Source organism: Neopelma chrysocephalum, unplaced genomic scaffold (genome assembly GCF_003984885.1).
Source record: "Neopelma chrysocephalum unplaced genomic scaffold, ASM398488v2 Primary Assembly neopelma1_42b, whole genome shotgun sequence".
Lineage (NCBI taxonomy): Eukaryota > Metazoa > Chordata > Aves > Passeriformes > Pipridae > Neopelma > Neopelma chrysocephalum.
Window position 1 is genome coordinate 5,984,692 of NW_020897701.1, and position 19,457 is coordinate 6,004,148.

The 19,457-nt window shown below is 41.2% G+C and overlaps 1 protein-coding gene across 5 annotated transcripts in view; it reads left to right on the forward strand.

The window, feature by feature from the left end:
- The window catches only part of LEF1 (lymphoid enhancer binding factor 1), a 70,524-nt gene extending 52,201 nt beyond the window's left edge, over window positions 1-18,323 (forward strand). For 3 of the 5 annotated variants that reach the window (XM_027677058.1, XM_027677060.1, XM_027677062.1), the window contains 3 exons: window positions 487-594; window positions 4,284-4,332; window positions 17,204-18,323. In XM_027677058.1, the coding sequence (XP_027532859.1) occupies window positions 487-594; window positions 4,284-4,332; window positions 17,204-17,283 (237 nt within the window). In that variant the 3' untranslated portion in view covers window positions 17,284-18,323. Of the gene's footprint in view, window positions 1-486; window positions 595-4,283; window positions 4,333-4,986; window positions 5,028-17,203 lie in introns of all 5 variants that reach the window. The other 2 variants (XM_027677059.1, XM_027677061.1) reach the window with 1 other exon arrangement.
- Window positions 18,324-19,457: the final 1,134 nt, after the last annotated feature.

Sequence of the window (19,457 nt, forward strand, 5' to 3'; positions counted from 1 at the left end):
CCTGCTGATGCCCAGAAAGCTGTCTGTGTTGGCATTGAAAACTTGTGTCTGGTTGCTCCTTAAAACCAAAACAGCAGACTCTTCTATGAAGGGGACATTACTGACTTTTAAAAGCAGCACAAATCCTTTCTGTTTTATCAGGAGCTAAAGGGTGGTTTTTGTTGTTGGTTTTTTGTTGGGGTTTGTTTGGATTTGTTTGTTGTTGGTTTTTTTAAGTAGTGTTGGGAGAGCATGGTTCTGTGAGCAGATTATTTGTTGAGCCCTGTTTCCATAAATGATTTTTGTCTGCTCAAGGCACTTGGCAGTTGCAGAGCTGACAAATGCCTGGAAGTTGGTTAATAAACACAGGTGCTTATAATTGCTAATGAATTTCATTTTTGCAGTGGGGAAGGACTGAATCAAAGTCACTGAAACACTTGCTCGTGTCATCTGTTGCCTAGGTAGGAGTTAATTCCCAGTCTAATGTTATGTTTATTTTGTTTGCAGTGGCATGCTCTCTCCCGTGAAGAACAAGCGAAATATTATGAACTAGCTCGTAAAGAAAGGCAGCTACACATGCAGCTTTATCCAGGCTGGTCTGCAAGAGACAACTACGTAAGTCACTCACTTGAAGGCTCCTTTTTGAAATTAACTTCCTTTTCCTAACTTTTTAAAATTATTTTTTCTTTTTCTCTATAACTTGGGGGAAGTCCTGGGTGAAGAGACAGTGAACATACATATAACATAAACCTTTTATTTTTTGCACTTCAAGTATCCAGAAAACTTGTTATTTTGTTGTTGTTGCTGAGATGCTCCTTATGAAGTTCACAGTTTTCAAGGGGAAAAAATTAACATGGGAAGTTTTCTCCTAAAACAATGGCCAGTACTGTCTGGAAGCTTATGTTCTACTGTACAGCTGTGATTTTACTATCATTTTCCATTTGATCACTTGTTATCCATAAATCTTATTTAGACCTGAGAAAAAAGGGGTGTCTTGCTTTCAAAAGAACTGAAAGCCCAAGAGTCTTAATGCAGACTGAACTTTAGCTGAAAGTAATTCAGAATGGTCCATCTGTGAAATAAAGGTTGCAAAATTTGTGTAAGTAAACTTAATGATAGATCCTGCTGTTAGACCATTTGGTGAAATGAAGTTTTCTTGCAGTTACTTGTTTTATAATTAAATATCAAACAAGTGCTAATAAAATGTCACACAGCTTGCACTGCACAGTTATACTGTTGTGCCTACAATGAGCTGTCATTGTAGTCACATGTGATGGTATAAAACTCAGAAGCTGCAATTCTGAGAAACTGATCCTAACCTGAGGATCCTTTCTGTCCCTCCATTAGCTGGGGCATTATTTACTGTGATAGGAAGTGTACATCCTATTTCTGGCTCTGTTTTCCATCTATATTAAGCCCACAGTAGTTTTTCTCTACTTCAGTGACGTCTTTGGACATTAAAGATTGAGGTACCTATATACAGTGTTAACAGAAACTGTAGAAACTGGCACAGAATGCATTGACACAGAAACTAAGTGATGGTCTCTGAAGCAAATGCCTTTGTCTTGCTAATAGCCATGCCCAGTTTTGTAAGCACAGACACAACTGTAAATCCTAGCAGCTTGTTTCTGCCTGTTTCATTTATGCAGTTATCTTTTCTAGCCAAAAAAGCTAGAAAAAATAACCTTATGCAGGTAAGGTTGACCTTATGCAGGTAACCAGACCGTGTCAACAGAGCTGTCTTGAATTACTGCTGGGAACAAATAGGGTTTTAGTGAGAGACTCCTTGGAAACAAGGATATTTCAGTTGTCTTGAATTTACTTGCTGGAAAATGAGACCACTTCGGGGTGTTGTCAGCTCATGCTTACTGAACATCAGCCTTCAAGATTGTGCTGTGATGCTTGGCCAGGTTGACTTTGAGAACCTGATGTGTTTTGTCACAGCCTGCTGCCATACAGCACAAGCAGTGGACCTGCAGTTTCTTAAATGCCTTGATAGACATTTGGAGTGTGTAAGGTGGCACGTATGAGTTCTCTCTTTGATGTGCTTCCAACCTACATCCTGTGTGGAAGTATAGCTCTGACATACTCCAGTCCTGCATGCTACAATGAAGAACTCCGCTAGCTTCCTCTTGCAGCTTTCCTCTCTACCTCTTCAGGAATGCACACATTTTGCAGTGGTGGTGAGGCAGTGGTCATAGTAGATCACAATTTATCACTGAAATCTTTTCAAATATACGTCATCTTTTTTTTTCTTTTCTTTTTCCCTCTTCAGTTTTTCTAAATTAGCAGTCAAAAAGTGAAATTGTATTAATTTAGCACAGGTTTTACTGCAGTATTTTGAGAGTTGGAAGTGACTTAGGGGTGACTCTTCTGTTTCATGTGGCTATATTTCACAAAACAGTACAAGTAAAAAATATATACTATTTGATTTTCATTCTTCTATTTTGGTTTGCCTGATTATTCAGGATTTTAGAAATGTCAAGAAAATGTTAAACATTGTTTTTCAACTGTTGAAATTATCTTTTTATTATGTTTTTATTACTGATACCCAAAGTAGTCATGCAAAGTTGTGTGGTAGACGTGAAAAGCACAGTGTTTTCACAATGTGATTGTGTGTGTGTGTGTGTGCTGGAGTTGTCAGAAACTATCTCAGCTGGGAAGACTGACAACTAGTTTTCAGCCCAACCTTCTGTTCCTTCACTTCCCTTATCTCATAGATAGATCTCAGATCAGCTTTCATTATGTTTTATGACTTGAAGTCAGCCTGCCATAGAGAATAAAACCAATTTTCCTCCCATGATTTTTCCATGTTAACATCTGTACTATTGCACTTCCCTCCATAAAGAAGTATTGCCTTGGTGCCTAAGTGATAAAGCATATCACTGTGAGTTCCCTGGAGCCCTTGAAATGTGCTTTCCAACTTCTAGGCTGAGTCCTGACTTTGGGAGGCATTGCCCAGCCCTGTTGCCAGTCTTGGGATAAATAAGGACAGGAGCTTAAGAGTGAGGCAGGCCAAGACTCTCAGAGCAGACTGGAGATGGAGAAGTTCATCTTCCATAGCTTCACCGTAGCCTGTATTTGGAGCCCTTGCCTGCTGTATATCAGTGAACACTACAGTGGTTTGGGATGGTTTCTCACATCACCTGCTGTCCATCCTGTCACCTTGCAGAGCTAGCCGATGGAAAGAGGTGTCCCACCACCTCAGCCCGTCCAGTCTGTGGCCACTGTGTGTGGTGGGGTGTGCATTGACAGCTGCCAGCCATGCTGAGTGGGGGGCCAGAGGATGGGCAGCAGGCTGCAGCCCTGCTCACAGCAACTGCACTAAGATTTGCCAGAGCAACTCTGTTAGAGCCGGACTGAAGGCTTCTTTAAAATATCAATGGAGATGACTTTTCTTCAAACACACAAAAAACCCTTTGACTGACAATACAGGACAATAATGTCAACTCATATGGAGGAATATCAAAGTGGTAGTTAGGGTAAGGCAAGATGATTGAGGTTCAAAACTGTGGGTCTAAACTGACCTTTTGTTTCCTGAAAGAATGTGTGAAGCAGGAGCTCTGGCTGTTTCCATAGCTGGGGGTGCAGGAGAGGGCTAAGTGTATGGGTTGGTGCGATGGCCCTGCACTGGCACCCTGGTGCCAGTGTGTTCTGCAGGAAAGGCAGCTGCCAGGCGTTCATTTGTGTCCTGCACCTCAGGCATGTTAAGGGTGCTCTGCTGTACAGCAGGAGCTGTTCGGTTATTGCACAGCACGCTCTCTGGGCACAGCCATACAAAACTTGGCTTTTGTTAAGGTACAAGTGTTATCAGAACAGTTTTAGTTGGCTGGTTTGCACCCTGGGGACAAGTCATGGTCGTCCTAGGTACTTTCAACACCCTGTCTGCTGTTACCATGTATGAACAGCGTAAGTATCTGAATGTGTGAACAGTTCTTCTAAGAGCCATAAATTACGATATCAACATACATGTCATCAGATTATTAAGTGTGAGAAGTCTTTCAGATGCTTGCGGTTGTCAGCATTAGTTGAAAAACTGCCAGAAATTGTAATTCCATGTGGATATAAAAAATACGTATTGCTGATGTGCGTATTTCTCCATAAATGCCGAGAGCAAACTTTGTTACCATTGAACCAGTTGGAAGCAGGATTGAAAAGGTTTTAGCTGCCCTGAAAATAACTGGGTTTTTTCCTAACCACTTTCTCAGTGTCCAGATGACTTTTGCTTCTATGCTGTGAGGTTAAGTGACAAAAAACAAAAAGGTTGCGCATGTAATGGTATGGTAAAATTTCCTATTTTTCAGGGGAAGAAAAAGAAAAGGAAGAGAGAAAAGTTGCAGGAATCAGCATCAGGTAGGCCATGACCAACTCTTACTTGCCATTCACCTCAGGGATATTTTAGAAACCATAGCTTGCGCTATTAATTTTTACATGCTTTTCTCTAACACTTGCTTCTGATGTATGTTTTAAGATACTTCACTTTGAATGCAAGCTTGTGAAAATGCACACAGTATGTGCCTCCTTTCCCTTACACCTTTCTGAGCAGCAGCACTGACGGCATCAACATCTTTGGCTGAACTTATGCATTGCTGCAATCACTGTCCTGCTTTACCTCTGCTGTTCTCCTCAATCAATGTTGTATCATCCTTAAATTTAAGTATGTCTCAAATATTGTGTGGGATTATTGGACACTGGAAACTTTACACTGACCTTCTTGTAGCCACTGTATATTTTATCACTGTATTTTACATTTCTGTGTACACTAACAGCTGCCTAGTAGGTTGGCTAAAAGCATCAGTGAGGTCTCCTCTTTACCTGTAAAATATATATAGGAAACACCCTGTTTTCCCCAACAAAAATGGCTGGTATAAGAACCATAAAAAAACCAAACAACAAAACCAAAAACACACATAAAAAAATCCACATAACACTGTAGCAATCAAACTTATTTGGAATGTGCAAAAACTCTGTAAGAGAAATTTGTTAAAGGAAAACAATCTTCTACAGGTACAGGCCCCAGAATGACAGCTGCCTACATCTGAAGCATGGTAAGAACATCTCTAAAGCTTTCCTGCTGATAAAACTGAATTTTAAAATAAGCTTTCTTATAAATTTTATGCAATAATGTGAATTTAGCAAAAATTGCAGAAGTATCATATCTCAAAGCTAATGTTACTTTGATTACTGATGGTTTTTATACCGGCTATCTATTAGATGTTCACCATTTCACTGCTTAACTGTAATATTTTCAAATTGACCACACCTCACTGACTCGCTGCAAGTCTGCCAGTGAAGCACAGGGATGGGTTTATTATGCAGTGCAAGCCCTCCCAGCCAGTAGACTGTCACAGTTCATAAGAGCAGGTTAGATGCTGGCTTTGGAGTACATTTTATGTGTTGACATCTACAACATGCTGGCTGGCTGGCTGGGTACACTTTTTAAAAACAATTATTCACCTGTATACTAACAAAACATCTGCTAAGAAAATGGGACTATATTTCAGTTGTGTCAGGAATTTCTCCACAACTGTACAGTGGTATTTCATGTGTGGTGCAGGTTGGGGGTTTTTGTGGTTGTATTTCCAGCATGTGTTTTCTCTCTTCATATCATATCATGTCATCTGCCCTGAGTGTGGAATGACTGGTTACACACACGCAAGAACACCATCTAGTCTGCTTGTGAGTGCACACAGTACCACAGTGAGATTCTCATTTCTCGGTGTTTGTGTTGGAAGGCTGGTCTCTCCTTCTCTCAGTGTGATATCTTTTCTAGTAGGAATGGCATTCATATGACATAATAGTTGCTTCTACACTGTCTAACCAACCAGACTGCTCTTGGGAGATCCCTGAGAATTCCAGGAATCATGCTAAAAATAACACTTTCTAAACTCACCTAGGTACTATATTAGAAATGGGCTCTCTATCCTCTCTTCCTCTGCCTTATTTGGCCACATGATCCCTGTGGGACTCAGAGAGGTCAGCAAAGCAGGCTACTGTTGGCCCTCTGCTCTGCTTGGACTTTCAGCCAAGTTCAGTTTCCTCTGTGTGGTGTGTCAGTGATCACTCAGCATGATTCAAGCCTCTTCTGAAGTTATGCCATTATGCTGATTAGTCTAAACTTGGTTGGGTTAAGACTTTGGGTTTGTTTTTTTTTTAAGTTGAAGTGCAAAGACAAAATGCATGCTCTTTTTTTCTTCCTACTATAATACCTACTAAAAACCCAAGTATTTTAACCTTGAGTTTTATACTTGATATTTCAGCTTAGTTGCCCAGATCCATGATAGTTGTGAATAGTTCTCCCTTTAATCTTAACACAGTACCAGTAAGCAAAACACTCAGAATTTTATCTGAATTGATGCAGAGTACGTGATTAGGATTGGAATACAACTAAGGTTCAAGTGACAGCTAAAATGCAGGGGATATTTGGTTTCTTGGATGATCTAAGGATGACTGCCTTGTCTATGCTGAACTATGCTATTGAAGTTTCTCTGTTTGCATTTTCCATAACAGAGGATTAATGTTATAAGTGTGGGGGTTTTCTCTCTTTCCCTTTGACCTCCTTCCTTCCTTCCTTCCCTCCTTCTGCCCTGTAACGGTGTGCATACCCATCTCTGTCCTCATGCAATTTCTAACACAGAGTATGAGAACAGTATATATCTTCTTCCACGGAAGGGGAGTGTGCTGTTGACTCCATATATGCACATGAAGGCAGCCTCACTAAATGTTGCATGCCGAGTGAATGATCTCCACCGGAGATGTACAGATGTGCTCTTGCTGGAAGTAAATGCACAGAATGATTTAGGGAACCTGAATCAGCCAGACTTCAAAGTAAACTTCTGAAGGTTAAGACTCTCACCCTCTGCAAGCCTAATCCAAAGAATGTTTTGCCCACAAGCATAATATCTTACTAGGCCCACAGCAGAGCTGTTGTAGTCTCTACTGGATGGAGATAATAAGTTTGGGAATAGCTTTCTTACTCGTTCAGATGGTGCAAGGAAGAGAAGGAAGGAGGGTGGGAGGTCTGGGAAGGAGACAAGTGTTCTGTTATCTGAGAAGAATCAGAAATGAGTAGGTGGCAAGACCAAAGAAAGAATCTCAAGATCAGCATAAAGGAGATCAGCCAGGGCTGTAATTATGGTGATGTAAGTGAGAAGGATGAAATGGTGGGAGGGTTGTGTGGTGGGATGTTCAGAGGAAAGTAACGGAAGAGACATGCAAACAGAAATGATTTAAGATACTGTGAAAGTTTTGGGTGTGGGTTTTTTTTTTATTTTTGTCCCTGAACCCTTCAGCACATAAGTGATTTTTAAGGTGGACCTCTAACCTGCTTTTTGCCTTGGACTTGCCTTTGATTTGAGTGGTAAAGTCAAGGTGGTAGCGTTAAATTGCCCATTTTCCAAGGGTTGTACACAGCAGCAGGCATCTTATGGCTTCACTGCTTAGGATTTAACTGAGTTCTGTGATCTCCAACATTCTGAATGGCCATTTTGTAATACAGTTTAGAGTGCTTTAGGAATACCGTGACCCTGTGCACCAGTCTTTGCTATATTATCCTGGGGTGCTTCAAAGCATGTCACCATTTTGTAACAGTTTTGGAACTGTCCCAAGAAGGATTTTGTTTGCAGTTGACATGGTCCAACACAATGTTTGAAATAACTGTGATTTGTTGAAGAAATAACTCTTATTTATTCTCTTCTTTTGAAATCAACCAAGAGTGGAATAAGACCTGATAATGCTAAAAATAAATTTAGGAGGGGCCAAGAGGGAAGGGAAAATGAGGAAAGCTAAGACTAAGGACAATGTAGAGATGACCTGTTGAGCACCTTTTTGAAAGGTGAATGTTTTCTTTTTACTTTAAGCTCAACATTCTAGAGGATTTGTAAATAGGAGCAATTCTGTGCTGGAAGTGGAAATTCCTAATTTTCTATTCAGTTTGATTTTTGGAAGCTAAAAAAAAGGCAATTTTTAGCATCTCATGAGTATTTAGAAATCAGCAAGGAAATAGAATGGCACTAACAAAAATTCCTCCTGATTGTTCTGCAGCATGGAAATACTTAACTTCCTATGACTTGCTCTGTGTGGTAATTGTAAAAGGCACATTATTCAACATATGGCAGGATGCAATTGGGAAACTACGTAATTTAACATCGTGTTTTGGCTTATCTTCAAGGGCTAAAAAGAGTGATAGAGAAAGTTAATAGACATTTGAAAACCTGTGAGAAGTATATTTGTGGCTTGCAAAATTCCATGACAATTAGCATCTACATTAGCAAAGCTTCCAAAAATAAGAAAACTTGACTAATACTGATTTACAATCAGAAGAACTTAAAAGGATCACATTAAGACTGTTTAACTTTAAACAATGAATTATCTTAACATTTCAAACTTCCTACATGGAAATTAGAGCCAAATTTCAGTGCAGAAGTGATTTTTGGGTAGTGTTGTAACAATTTATGACTGGATTATGTTTTCCTTATTACTTAGAAATAAAATGGTGTTAGGCTCTGAAAGCAGACTATAAAGTGGACCAATATACGGCCAGAATACTGTGGAAAAGAAGTATCTGAATACTGTGATCATGGCTGACCATGGGTTTCTGGCCAGCATCCTAGAAAGGAGATGCAAAGAGGATGTGGTACCTTGATTTCTGAGGCATGTGTTTTCAAACCTGCCTTGTCCAGTGCTCTTGAAATTGAAACAAATGCTCCACCCCATTCCATAGGTCTTGATTGCTCAGAAGCTTTAAACAGAGCCTGGAGGACTTGCACAGAAGTTAGTGAGTGTGAGAATTTGTGTGGTGATGGTGGTGCAGAGACATGTCCTGATTTACTTTAAAATTGTTTCCTCTGTGACCCATGTTTCCCTGTTCCCAGTTTTGCCTAAAAATAGTGGCCTTCAGCACAGGCAAGAGGGACAGAATGAACAGAAAAAAATTTGCTGGATTGAAACATTTAAATTATTTCAAATAGGCCTAGAAATTTCCAAGGAATAGGAGTATAGCCCTCAGACAGATCATAGAATCAAAGAATGGTTTGGCTTGGAAGGACCTTAAAGATCATCTACTTCCAAGCCCTCTGCCATGGGCCAGGACACCTTCCACTAGACCAGGTTGCTCAAAGCCTCATCCAACCTGGCCTTGAACACTTCCAGGGATGGGGGATCCACAGCCTCTCTGGGCAACTTGTTCCAGTGCCTCACAACCCTCACAGTAAAGAATTTTTTTTCTAATATCTTACCCTCTGTCAGTTTAAGGCCATTCCCCCTTGTCCGATCACTATATGTCCTTGTAAAAAGTCCCTTTCCATCTTTCCTGTAGGCCCCCTTTAGGTACTAGAAGACTGCTATAAGGTCTCACTGGAACCTTCTCCAGGCTTAACAATCACAAGTCTCTCAGCCTGTCTTCATAGGAGAGGTGCTCCAGCCCTCTGAGCATCTTCGTAGCCTGCTCTGGACTCACTCCAACAGGTCCATGTCCTTCTTATGTTGGAAGCCCCCAGAGCTGGATGCAGCACTACAGGTGGAGTCTCACCAGAGCAGAGTAGAGGGGCAGAATCTTCTTCCTCGACCTGCTAGTCAGGCTGCTTTTGATGCAGCCCAGGACACAGTTGGCCTTCTGGGCCGTGAGTGCACATTGTTGGGTCATGTCGACCTTCTCATCCATCGACATGTGCAAGTCCTTCTCCTCAGGGCTGGTCTCAATCCATTCTCCGTCCAGCCTATATTTGTGCTTGGGATTGCCCTGACTCAGGTACAGGACCTTGGCACTTGCCCTTGTTGACCTTCATGAGGTTCGCACAGGCCCACTTCTCAAGCCTGTCAAGGTCCCTCTGGATGGCATCCCATCCCTCCTGTGTGACCCCTACAGCGACTTAGTTCTGACCTGATATTGATCTTGCAGAAACCCTCCTCTCAGGCTCTCTGACATCAAGGAAAACAAGAGCAAACCCAAAGAGAAGCCGCTGCCCGTTAAGGTGGCAGGTACAGGGGGGCACTGACACCTGCTGGGAGAGGTGCGGCAAAGCAGACCCAGGTCCCTGTTTACCAGCCTGGCAGAGGTTCCTTGCGAAATGCAGGAGGGAAGGAAGGAAGGAAGGAAGGAAGTGTATAAAAGCTATTTTGGGTGCAATCAGAGCCTAGGGAGGGGTAAGGGTAGGTGAGGGTAGGAGCAAAGCATAAGGTTTATAAATAAAAACCAGCAGAACACTTTCAACTAGACAATCAGCATAGATATCGGATTAGAGAAACAAGAAAAATTTTAAAGTATTTTTGCAAAATAGAGGTGTAGCATGGTTGGCTACAATGCTGATTTTCAGCATTTCATTATTTTAAATTGACACTGACAAATGAAAAAAATAGGTAATTCAGCAGTCAAATGTCTAAAATCTGTTTATCTTGTCAGAGGTGCTCAAGTTGCAGATGCTACTGGAAAAGTAGAGATGCCTAATCAAGTTTGAACTCAGCCACATTTACAAGTGATTAAAAAACCATATTGTTTCACTTCTGAGGTGTTAGCAGTAGGCGGCTTGGATTAGAATGAAGGAGCAGTGGGACAACTATTGTTCTGACTCTTCCTGTGGGATAGGGTGGGGACAGGGAGTTGACGCCTGGTGCACCATTCTTCTCTGGATAAAAACGGTGTATTTTGGTGGATTTAATAAACTCACCACCAGACTGAGAATTCTGAGGTCATGAGAAAAACTCTGTGGAAACAAACTGTTTCATAAATAAAACGTAAGATTTTGAACTGTGGCTTCATTTCCAATTGGAAGAAAACTTCGCTATTTTACTGTTCTTCTCAGGTCTGTATTGCATTTTCATGTTTTAGTGAATTTACGTGAAAAATTTCAAAATGAGGCATTGACTCTGTATTCCTGAACAGCTAGAAAGCAAGTTGTTATGACACCATCAAAGTCTTTCCCTTTTATTTCTGGAGACTAAGCTTAGGTGAAATCTGTCCTCTAATTTCATCAAAATTGTATTCAAATTCAATTCTGTCAAAGCTTAGTGAACCTTAGCACACCCTAGCACTAAGTTTTGTTTCCATCTGCTTCTGATTTTAGAGATTATGATTAGATTGAAGAGGTCTTCTGATATACATGAATGCAAAACCAGCCATCCTGAAGACAAAACCAACCAATAAAACAAAACAAAAACAAAGAGCCTTAAGCGTGATGTTGCACAAATCATTGCTAATAGAGAAATTAATGCTCTACTTTAAGACTTTTTATGCAAGTCATCTTTTAAATCTCTGACCCTTTACCTGCTTGTTGAGATTGTACCATATAAACAGTGTTTAAAGTTTGAAAGCATGCAAATTGGTGAGCTCTACAGGGAAGGAAGCTCACAGCACAGCCAGCTGAAGCACCACTGCCTGGCCAGTTAAACGTGAGCCTGGCAGTCAGTGAGACTTTAGTCAGAGCTTCCAGGACACCTGCTTTTGGCTCTTCCAGTGGTAGGAGCAAATGTTGGAAGCACTTGTGCAGTTAAGGTGTCATTGGCACTGGAGTGTAGTGTGTGAGTAGGGTTAGATGCAACTGAGGGAAATGGTACCAAGGACCATCTCTGAAATAGTGTTCTTGCCACAGGCATCAGCAGAATGGGATCAGGGGTTAAGAGAACTAAAGAGGCTTAACTGAGCAGGGAGACAATATTTCTGAAGTTGCTTCCTCTTTGCAAAAGTAAGATTCCTGCTTCCTCATTAATATTAAGTAGCATGAGAATTAAACTCCGGAGTTTTGAGAGCCTTCTATCTTTCATCTCAGGGATACCTGAAATTAAATGACATAAAATGTGATTGCCAAAATAACTACATAGAATTAATTTTATGGTATCAAGGCAGATGCACACACTAGGCGAGACTACATTTTGATGAATAGTTGGGTTTCTTCCCATGTGTGTGTGTTTGGAGATACACAACAGGAAGCTTGTATATTTCAGACCAGTAGAGATTTTCTGCTGAGATGACTTAATTGCATCAAAGTGAAGTTGATGCGTTTGAATTCTGTAGTGGTTTCTGTGTACTGTTGTCTTTCGCTGGTAGTGTTGCTCTGTGGATGGCTGTGTGTAGAAGAATTGATGGAAGCTCAAGAAGATACTCAGGTTACATCTGACTTGCCTTTTGTTTCATGAAAGCAACTAATTAAATTATTCCATGTATTAGAAGATTTAACTGTTGAGATTGTCTTTCAAAGTACATTTTAAATTCTAACCTATGTTTAATTGTGGCAGAAAAGACGATCTCTAAAGGAAACTTTATCTTTTATTTCTTTCTTCTGAAAGAATTTTAACTTACTGCTTTAACCATACATCATGTCTTTTCTGTTACAGCAGGTGAAACCTGAAGTAGCAATTTCAAAGCCCCTAGAACTCAGTCTATAAAAGAAATAATTTAAAAATAGTCTTCTGGATATTTGTTATTGCCATAAAGATACAAAGAGGGGACAAGCCTATTTCTTCCTCCCTCTTCCTCACCTTAAATATATTATTCCTCTTTAAGAAGCTGCTAGAGACGGCTGTCTAGAGGCAATCTGGTTTTTATTATAAACATGGAGCCTCTGTCCCCTCCCACCCCCAACAGGAAAAATATGTCCTGGGTCTTCCAGTAGGATCATTTTAAAGATTGTAGCTCAGTGACAGAGGTTGTAGTTTTGTGCTGCCTGCACTGGGGGCCTTTGATAAGAGCCATACATGCTTGGCATCACTGCCGTTGCCTGCACAAAGCAGGAACCCTAGAATACCTGGGTGTTTTCCGTGCTGGCATTAATCTGCTCTGGAAGAGGTCTATGACTTGGGGAGGCGGGGGGAGGAATATTCCTGGTGCTCACTTAGCACATCTAGCGTAGGTCAGACTGAAAGGACAGAAGTCAGGACTCCAGACTTCACCCGTAGTTAGTGGAGAGGTATTTTCAGGTGTAGTTACTCCAGGGCAATTAAACTATCAGTGAATAATTTGCTGCTGGAGTTTCCATTCACAGTTACCAGTCTGGGTTGAGCTGACAGTAGCAAGGGGGATGGAGGGGGTCGGACAGATCAAGAAAAACTTAATACTGACATAGTTTCAACATGGCAGCAGCTGTTACAGTTTTAGGGTACAATTTTATGTCATTTCTTGGCAACAAAGGCAGTTTAAAAAGTTCCCTCTGCTGCCTGCTGGTATCCATCTCTTGCAGAGAGGGCTTTTTCCTGTCTCCTGTAGGTCTTTCCATCCATGTTCTGTAACAGTTTGTAGGACCCTGTAGCAAATCGGATTACTAAAATAACTGGGGTTTTGTTGGGAGGTGCTTTTTTGTTTAGAAACAACAAAGATTGTGGAGTGTTTGTTTTTGTTTGCCCAGAACATTTCAAGGATCTGGTTTGGGATAAACCCACAAACCATGGCACAGCTGGGCAGGAAGAGGAGCAGACTGCAGTGCTGGCATCTATCTGCTTGTGCCTGAAAGGCTCTCCAGCTCTGCTGTTAAAGAAAATACAGAGGGACTTCACAAACAGTGTGAACCTCTCTGATAAATAATGACCTGGTTTTGCATACCCAAGTTTTTGGAGTATTGAAAAAACCCTGGCAGTAAGTCAAACACTCCGTTTGGACTTGAAAAGAAAATGGCAGTTTCAGCTTCTGGGTCCCTGAGTTTGCCATTTCGTTTGAAGTGCTGGATTAAAAGCCAGGTTTGGAGCTGAACTTTTTGTTTAACGTTGTTTCTGGTTTTTTGGTTTTTTGTTTTTTTTTTTAAATACATATAACTACCGTTATATGTAGTCTTGTCTCTTATTACAACTGTATGAAAACAACCCATGGTGGGGAACGGTGTAGAAAAAAAGGACCTTGTTTAAAATACTTACTTTCTCTTGCTTTCTGTGAAGTTACCTATCTCTTTTACTCCGTACTTACTCCTGGACTGACCCAGTCTTGACTTTCTTCCATACCCTTTTCCGATTAGCCTGAATGAAGCTGCATAATCCTCTCCCTTGTTCTAGAAAAACTGAGATGAGTTAAAAGTCTAGAGGAGGAGCACAAGACCTTTGCAGAACCACCCTTCAAACCATCTCATTCTGAAGCATAGGGAAGACTTCTGATCCCCTTGTGATGCTTTTGCCCTCAGCTGTTGAGCCCAGGTTTGCTAGGAGACTTTAGTTTTACTGTAGCGATTCCTAAATTACAGTTTTATCACTTTAGGAGCAAGGCTTTTCTTTTTTACACTGCATTATTCTTGAATCTTATTTCTGTTTCTTTCTCGAGGTGGTGGTTTGTGTTTTTTTTCCTCTTTCCTCCTGCAGTCAGATGTACACTGCAAATGGCACAGACAGTGCCTCCTATTGTGGCTCAGGCTCAAGACTTCACATATGTAAAATGTGACTTGCAGCACTTTCTTTGAAGCCTAACCACAGCCAGGGAGCTGTAATTGCAGTCTTTGATTTGCGCCGACTTCACTTGTGGATTGGGCTTTGCTAGGGCATGCCTTGCTTGGCGAGACTTCAGCTGCAGCCCCCTAGTGAAGCCTTAGATGTGGGAAGTCTTCAGTCTCCTTAGCACATGCCTGTGGTTTCTTGAAAAGAATCCTGATTTGACCTGTTTTATATCTGTAAGGCAACACCATCATCACTCATATTTTTTAGGTATTATTTGGTTTATCAGCAGTAGAAGCAGTTTCCAGTGTGTACCCTTAATGTGCAGCTGGGGAAAGGCTGGGTTCTAGATGATGTTTTCAGGATAGCTACTGTGTAATTTGCTGTGCTGCAGTATTCCCTTGGAAATAAAAATATGTGGGGCTTCACTATGCCTGTCCCCTTCCCGAATCACAGCAGTGTCTGCAGCCTCTCCAGCAGAGCAGGGCATAGTTAGGCACTGAGAGGGGCTATGGAAAGGAGGCAGGCGCTGCAAAAGCTGCCTCTGGATTGAGAAAGAAGCGATGGCCGCTGTTTGAAAAAGTTGAGGGCCAGAGCAAGGCCACGGTCGTTATTTTAACCTCCTGACTTCAAAGACAGCTTGCTGGTAAGGGAAGGGGGGAGGAGGCAGGGAACCATCTCAACAGAAGAGCATTTCATTTCCTTCAGTGAAGTAGACATTCCTGGCTGCTAATGGGGAGTAGCTCTGAATCACAGCACTTGTATCAGACTGCTGTGAACTACTGGCCTGGCGCCTCAAGGCCATTCCTCAACAGGAAGCTGAATGTTTTCATGTAAGACTGAGAGGAAAACCTTCCCAGGAAGAGCAACCTGGACCAAACCTTTGAAAATCCGGGATGAAAAGGCACAAAATAAATATAAAGCTGCAGGGTGCTCTCCCCAGTGTTTCTCTGCTGTTTGCTTGGCTTCTCTTTCGTGCTCCTTGGAAAGGTAGAGCCCTTCGTAGCTCTTTGATCCGCACGTGTTACGGAGCACTGTGCTACTTTATAAAAAATAAAAAAAAAAAAGGCAGGAAGCTCAGAAGGCTTTTTTTAGTTGGGACATGGGCTGGTTTTATGAGGAAATAGGAACTGAATTAGTCAATACAGACCACCTCTGTTGAAACTGCTGGGTTTGCCAGTGGACTTTTAGCTGTGCTGTTTTAAGAGGCCTCAGTGGCTTTAAATGTCTTTCTGTGGCTACCAGCAGCAGGTGAAAATTACTCATCATGTATCAGGGATGGCGGTATTTGGGATAGGAGACAGTCTGCATCAAATTTAAGCTATACAGAACAGTTTGATATAAATTTTTGCTTGTCTTTTCTACCTTAGTCTGCAGCTAAGCTTTCCTTTCCACTATAACAATGGCCATGTGGGGGACCCCTGACAAAGAGTCAACTTGTTCAGTAAGATTTTAGGCCTCAGCTTATGCTGATTAAAATAAAAGGGTACAAAATCAGTTTTAGAGGCTTTCTACCCTGGAGTACGTTAGGCAGTGTAACTCCTTATTCAGAAGCTGTACTCAGACAAGTACGAGTGAAACACTTGGTGTTGTAAAGGCTTACAACAGAAGCTGCAGCAGATGGGAGGTGGGTGCTCAGTTATAAATGGCCCTGGTTTAAATACTGCTGCAATGTAATGTAATAGAATGTAAAATTTGCTGACTAATTCAGCTTCTAGCTCTTGCAGGCTCAAGCAGTCTATCTCTTATGACTAGTCTAACAGAAGTTTGACTTGTGGTTTAAACCATTTCTTCATAAACTTGTTCTGTCATGCCTCGCGTGATTCAAGGTGCTGGCAGTGTATCTTTATGTGACTAAGCCTTTTGTGTTTTTTCTGATGAAAATTCATTTACCTTCTCCACTGAACTGCATCCTTATGCTAATTTTTTGTCATTCTCAAAAGCTCTGCTCACTGAGCCTTCTACTTGATGAGTACATGCAGACACAGAGGTTAACACAGATTTTTTGAGATACCAGTAACCATGAAACTGTTACTGCAGAGCACACGTCCATCTGTGGAAAAATGTCTGACTTGTTAGACAGTTTTTGGGTGGAGGCCCTGTTATAACCCAGTTGTCTGGGTCAGAAGGGCAGGGTGATGGTTGAGTTAGCAATTGCGTAAGTCAGCTGAAGTAACCCAGAGACCTAGTGATGAACAACGGTTCCTCACTGGATGAGCAATACCTACTGGGCTCATACTGTGGGCCTTTTCATGTGCTCTAAGAACATAAATTCTTCCAAGATCCTACTGAACTTCACTGCTAGGTAAGAGGCCCATGGTTCTTACACAGCTGGAAGATGTTCACTACCCCATTGAAGAGCAGAACAAATCCTTCCCAGTCATGAGAATGGGTGGTAGAGTTAGTGTTCACACAAGCCTCGCCCACCACATTCCTCTACCAAACTGCTTACAGAAGACAGTGGTTTTTTATTTCTGCAGGGAGTAGAGCTTGAGACTGAAGTAGAGGTTTAATTGACCTCAACCACTGCAGTACCAAAGCCTGAGGATGTCTAGCTTTGCAACGGATATCTGGGTCAAATGTTGTAGTTAAATGAAATCCACTGCGAAAGGGAAATACTTCTGTAACATGTTGGATGCTTAAAACCCCACTTTCTAGTTGGTGTTGACATCTCTTTACAATCCAAAGTACTCTCCACAAATATACTTGCAAACTTCAGGCAAAAGCAAGTAGCAATTAATTCTGCATTTAACTTTGACATTGCAAATGCACATTCCACTAATACAGAGTTACAGTGAACCACCACCAGCTTCTTTGAAGGATTTTTTTTTTTTTAAAAGGCTTCATATAGTCTTTATAACTCTCTTTCTCCTCTTCCCTGTAGGTGGGAAAAGAAATGCTTTCTCAACTTGCAAAGCAAAGGCGGCGACACCAGGACCCCTTCTGGAGATGGAAGCTTGTTAAAACCCTAGGTGTGTCCTTCATCCGCACAGACCATCCCCAAGGAGTCTGTCCAGGATGTCATTCACCCTGATGTCACTGCTAGAGACACTGAATCATAAAGACAATCACTGCCAAAATCCTTCACTATCACGAGGTCCAGCCCTGATATAAATAGAGCAAATGAGCTCCTGGGTCAGCAGAGCAGCTTTTGTCTTCACCTCTGCCTTGCACTCGTAAGCCCCTGTCTCATCTGTGTCCATATAGAGTCAGCAAACTAAGTAGCATGGCTGTCTCCACCTGCTTCAGCCAACAGAATAATGTACACCACAGCTGCCCCACACAGCACATCGAGGAATGGAATTTGCCTGGACCAGGATGACGCGCTCAACCTTCTTTTTATTTAATGGTGCGACAGGATCAATTTTGGTTTTAGCTTTTTTTAAGAAACTTGAATGCTTTTATATTTTAACTTTTAGTTTGTAATTTCTTTGGTGTATATTTTACTAGGTATGAGCTTTTAAACAAGTGTCAGAAATCTGAAATACTTTTTAAATAAAAGGAGTTTTTCTTTTTTTTTCTTTTTTTTTTTTTTCCTGCCAGAGGAAAAACCTGTACGGAAAAAAAGGTGGCTGTTTTGTTAAACTATTTGTAACAAATAGTGGCCTCTCAGTCTATATAATAGTGTCCTATAGAACTAAATAAATGTAACAACAGTCAGCTGGTCAGTAGACATGTTAGTCTTGCATCATCTACTCTGTAAACATAAGCAATACATCCAGCAAATCTGACTGCAGTGAGTTCTCCTTCTCACCCATTTCCCTTCTCCTTGTAAAAAGCCCAGCACTTGAATTATTACTTCAATTGTTCTGTATTTGTATCTGTTTTTGTTAGCCTGTTAGTGGGATTTTATGCCAGTTGTTGAAATAAGCATTGATGTACCCATTTTTTAAAATAGTAAGGCACAGCCTTTGCCAAAAATACTGTCAACCAATTTTTTTTTGTCATTCCAGTTTATGTGCTGAGCATTTGTTTTTTAATAAAAGCTTTGTAATAAAACTAAAGTCAATTGTCTTAAAAACTGGCTTTAAAAAATGAGAATGGCTTGTACTAGAATCCCTCAAAGGTAGAAGCAAGTCCAGGAAGGCACGGTCACTTCTAAGGCTGAAAACTTTTGGCTTGGTCTTCTCCTCTAGGAAATGCAGTGTGTCTGTTCAGCTGTTTGCTCATCTGAAGTGATTTTGGAAAGTTACTTTTTCTTTGGGAAGTGAGAAGTCTCAGTTCCATACCAGGAATAAGGAATGTGCTGCTCAGTCATCTTTGGCCTAAGTGGAAGTACCAAGGATCCCTCCTTCTATCTTTAGTTTCCTAGCAAAATTTAGTGAACACAGCAGTACTTTTAAGCTGATGATTAGGAATATGGATTCCCTTGTTTCTGGATACATCCCATGCCCACACAAGAGGTAGGAGTCTACAGTTAAATTTCTTATAGCTGTATAAATTATCCTGCAGTCAAGGACTGAAGCTGGCTGCAGAATCAGCAGTGGAGGGCCTGGTTTTATGGTGTCAGATCCAGAGAGTCAGCGTGGCCTGCCTACTGCCAGTGGGGCCCACGAGATTTCCTGCCACAGAAGCAGCACAGCTGCCTCACTTCTGTTAAGGGACTTCAAACAAAAAAAAGCACTGTATTCGCAGATAAACTAGTCCAATGATCTGTGAGCACCCTGCCAAAGAAATATTATGAACTGTACACCGAATCACCATTCCCTTTATTCCAGGTCCCAAATCTTGTTTGGTGTGAGACTGGACTGAGTCAAGCTTTAGCTACAAGAAATGACATAGGTGACTTACTGCCTAAGGAAGTTTTGGAATTGAATTGTTTGTAAATGACCCTTAAACTCTGTTGCATAAGACATTTAATAATTAAAAACATTATAAAACAGCTTCCTCTTAAACCAGCATGCCCTGCACACAAACCCATTTGTAAGGCTGTGACGAGCATATCAGTTCTTGCAATATATTTCTAGCAACTAGTGATTATATTAAAAACAAAAAAGAAAAACAAGTGACAAGGCTCTCAGATGGCAGGAGAAAATATCTCTGAGAGAACAGCAACTGTATACTGGAGTTTTGCAAGACTTGGCTATGTTTCCTTTTCAGTCAATTATCCCAGCCTTTGCTGGAAACCTGTCTGGCTT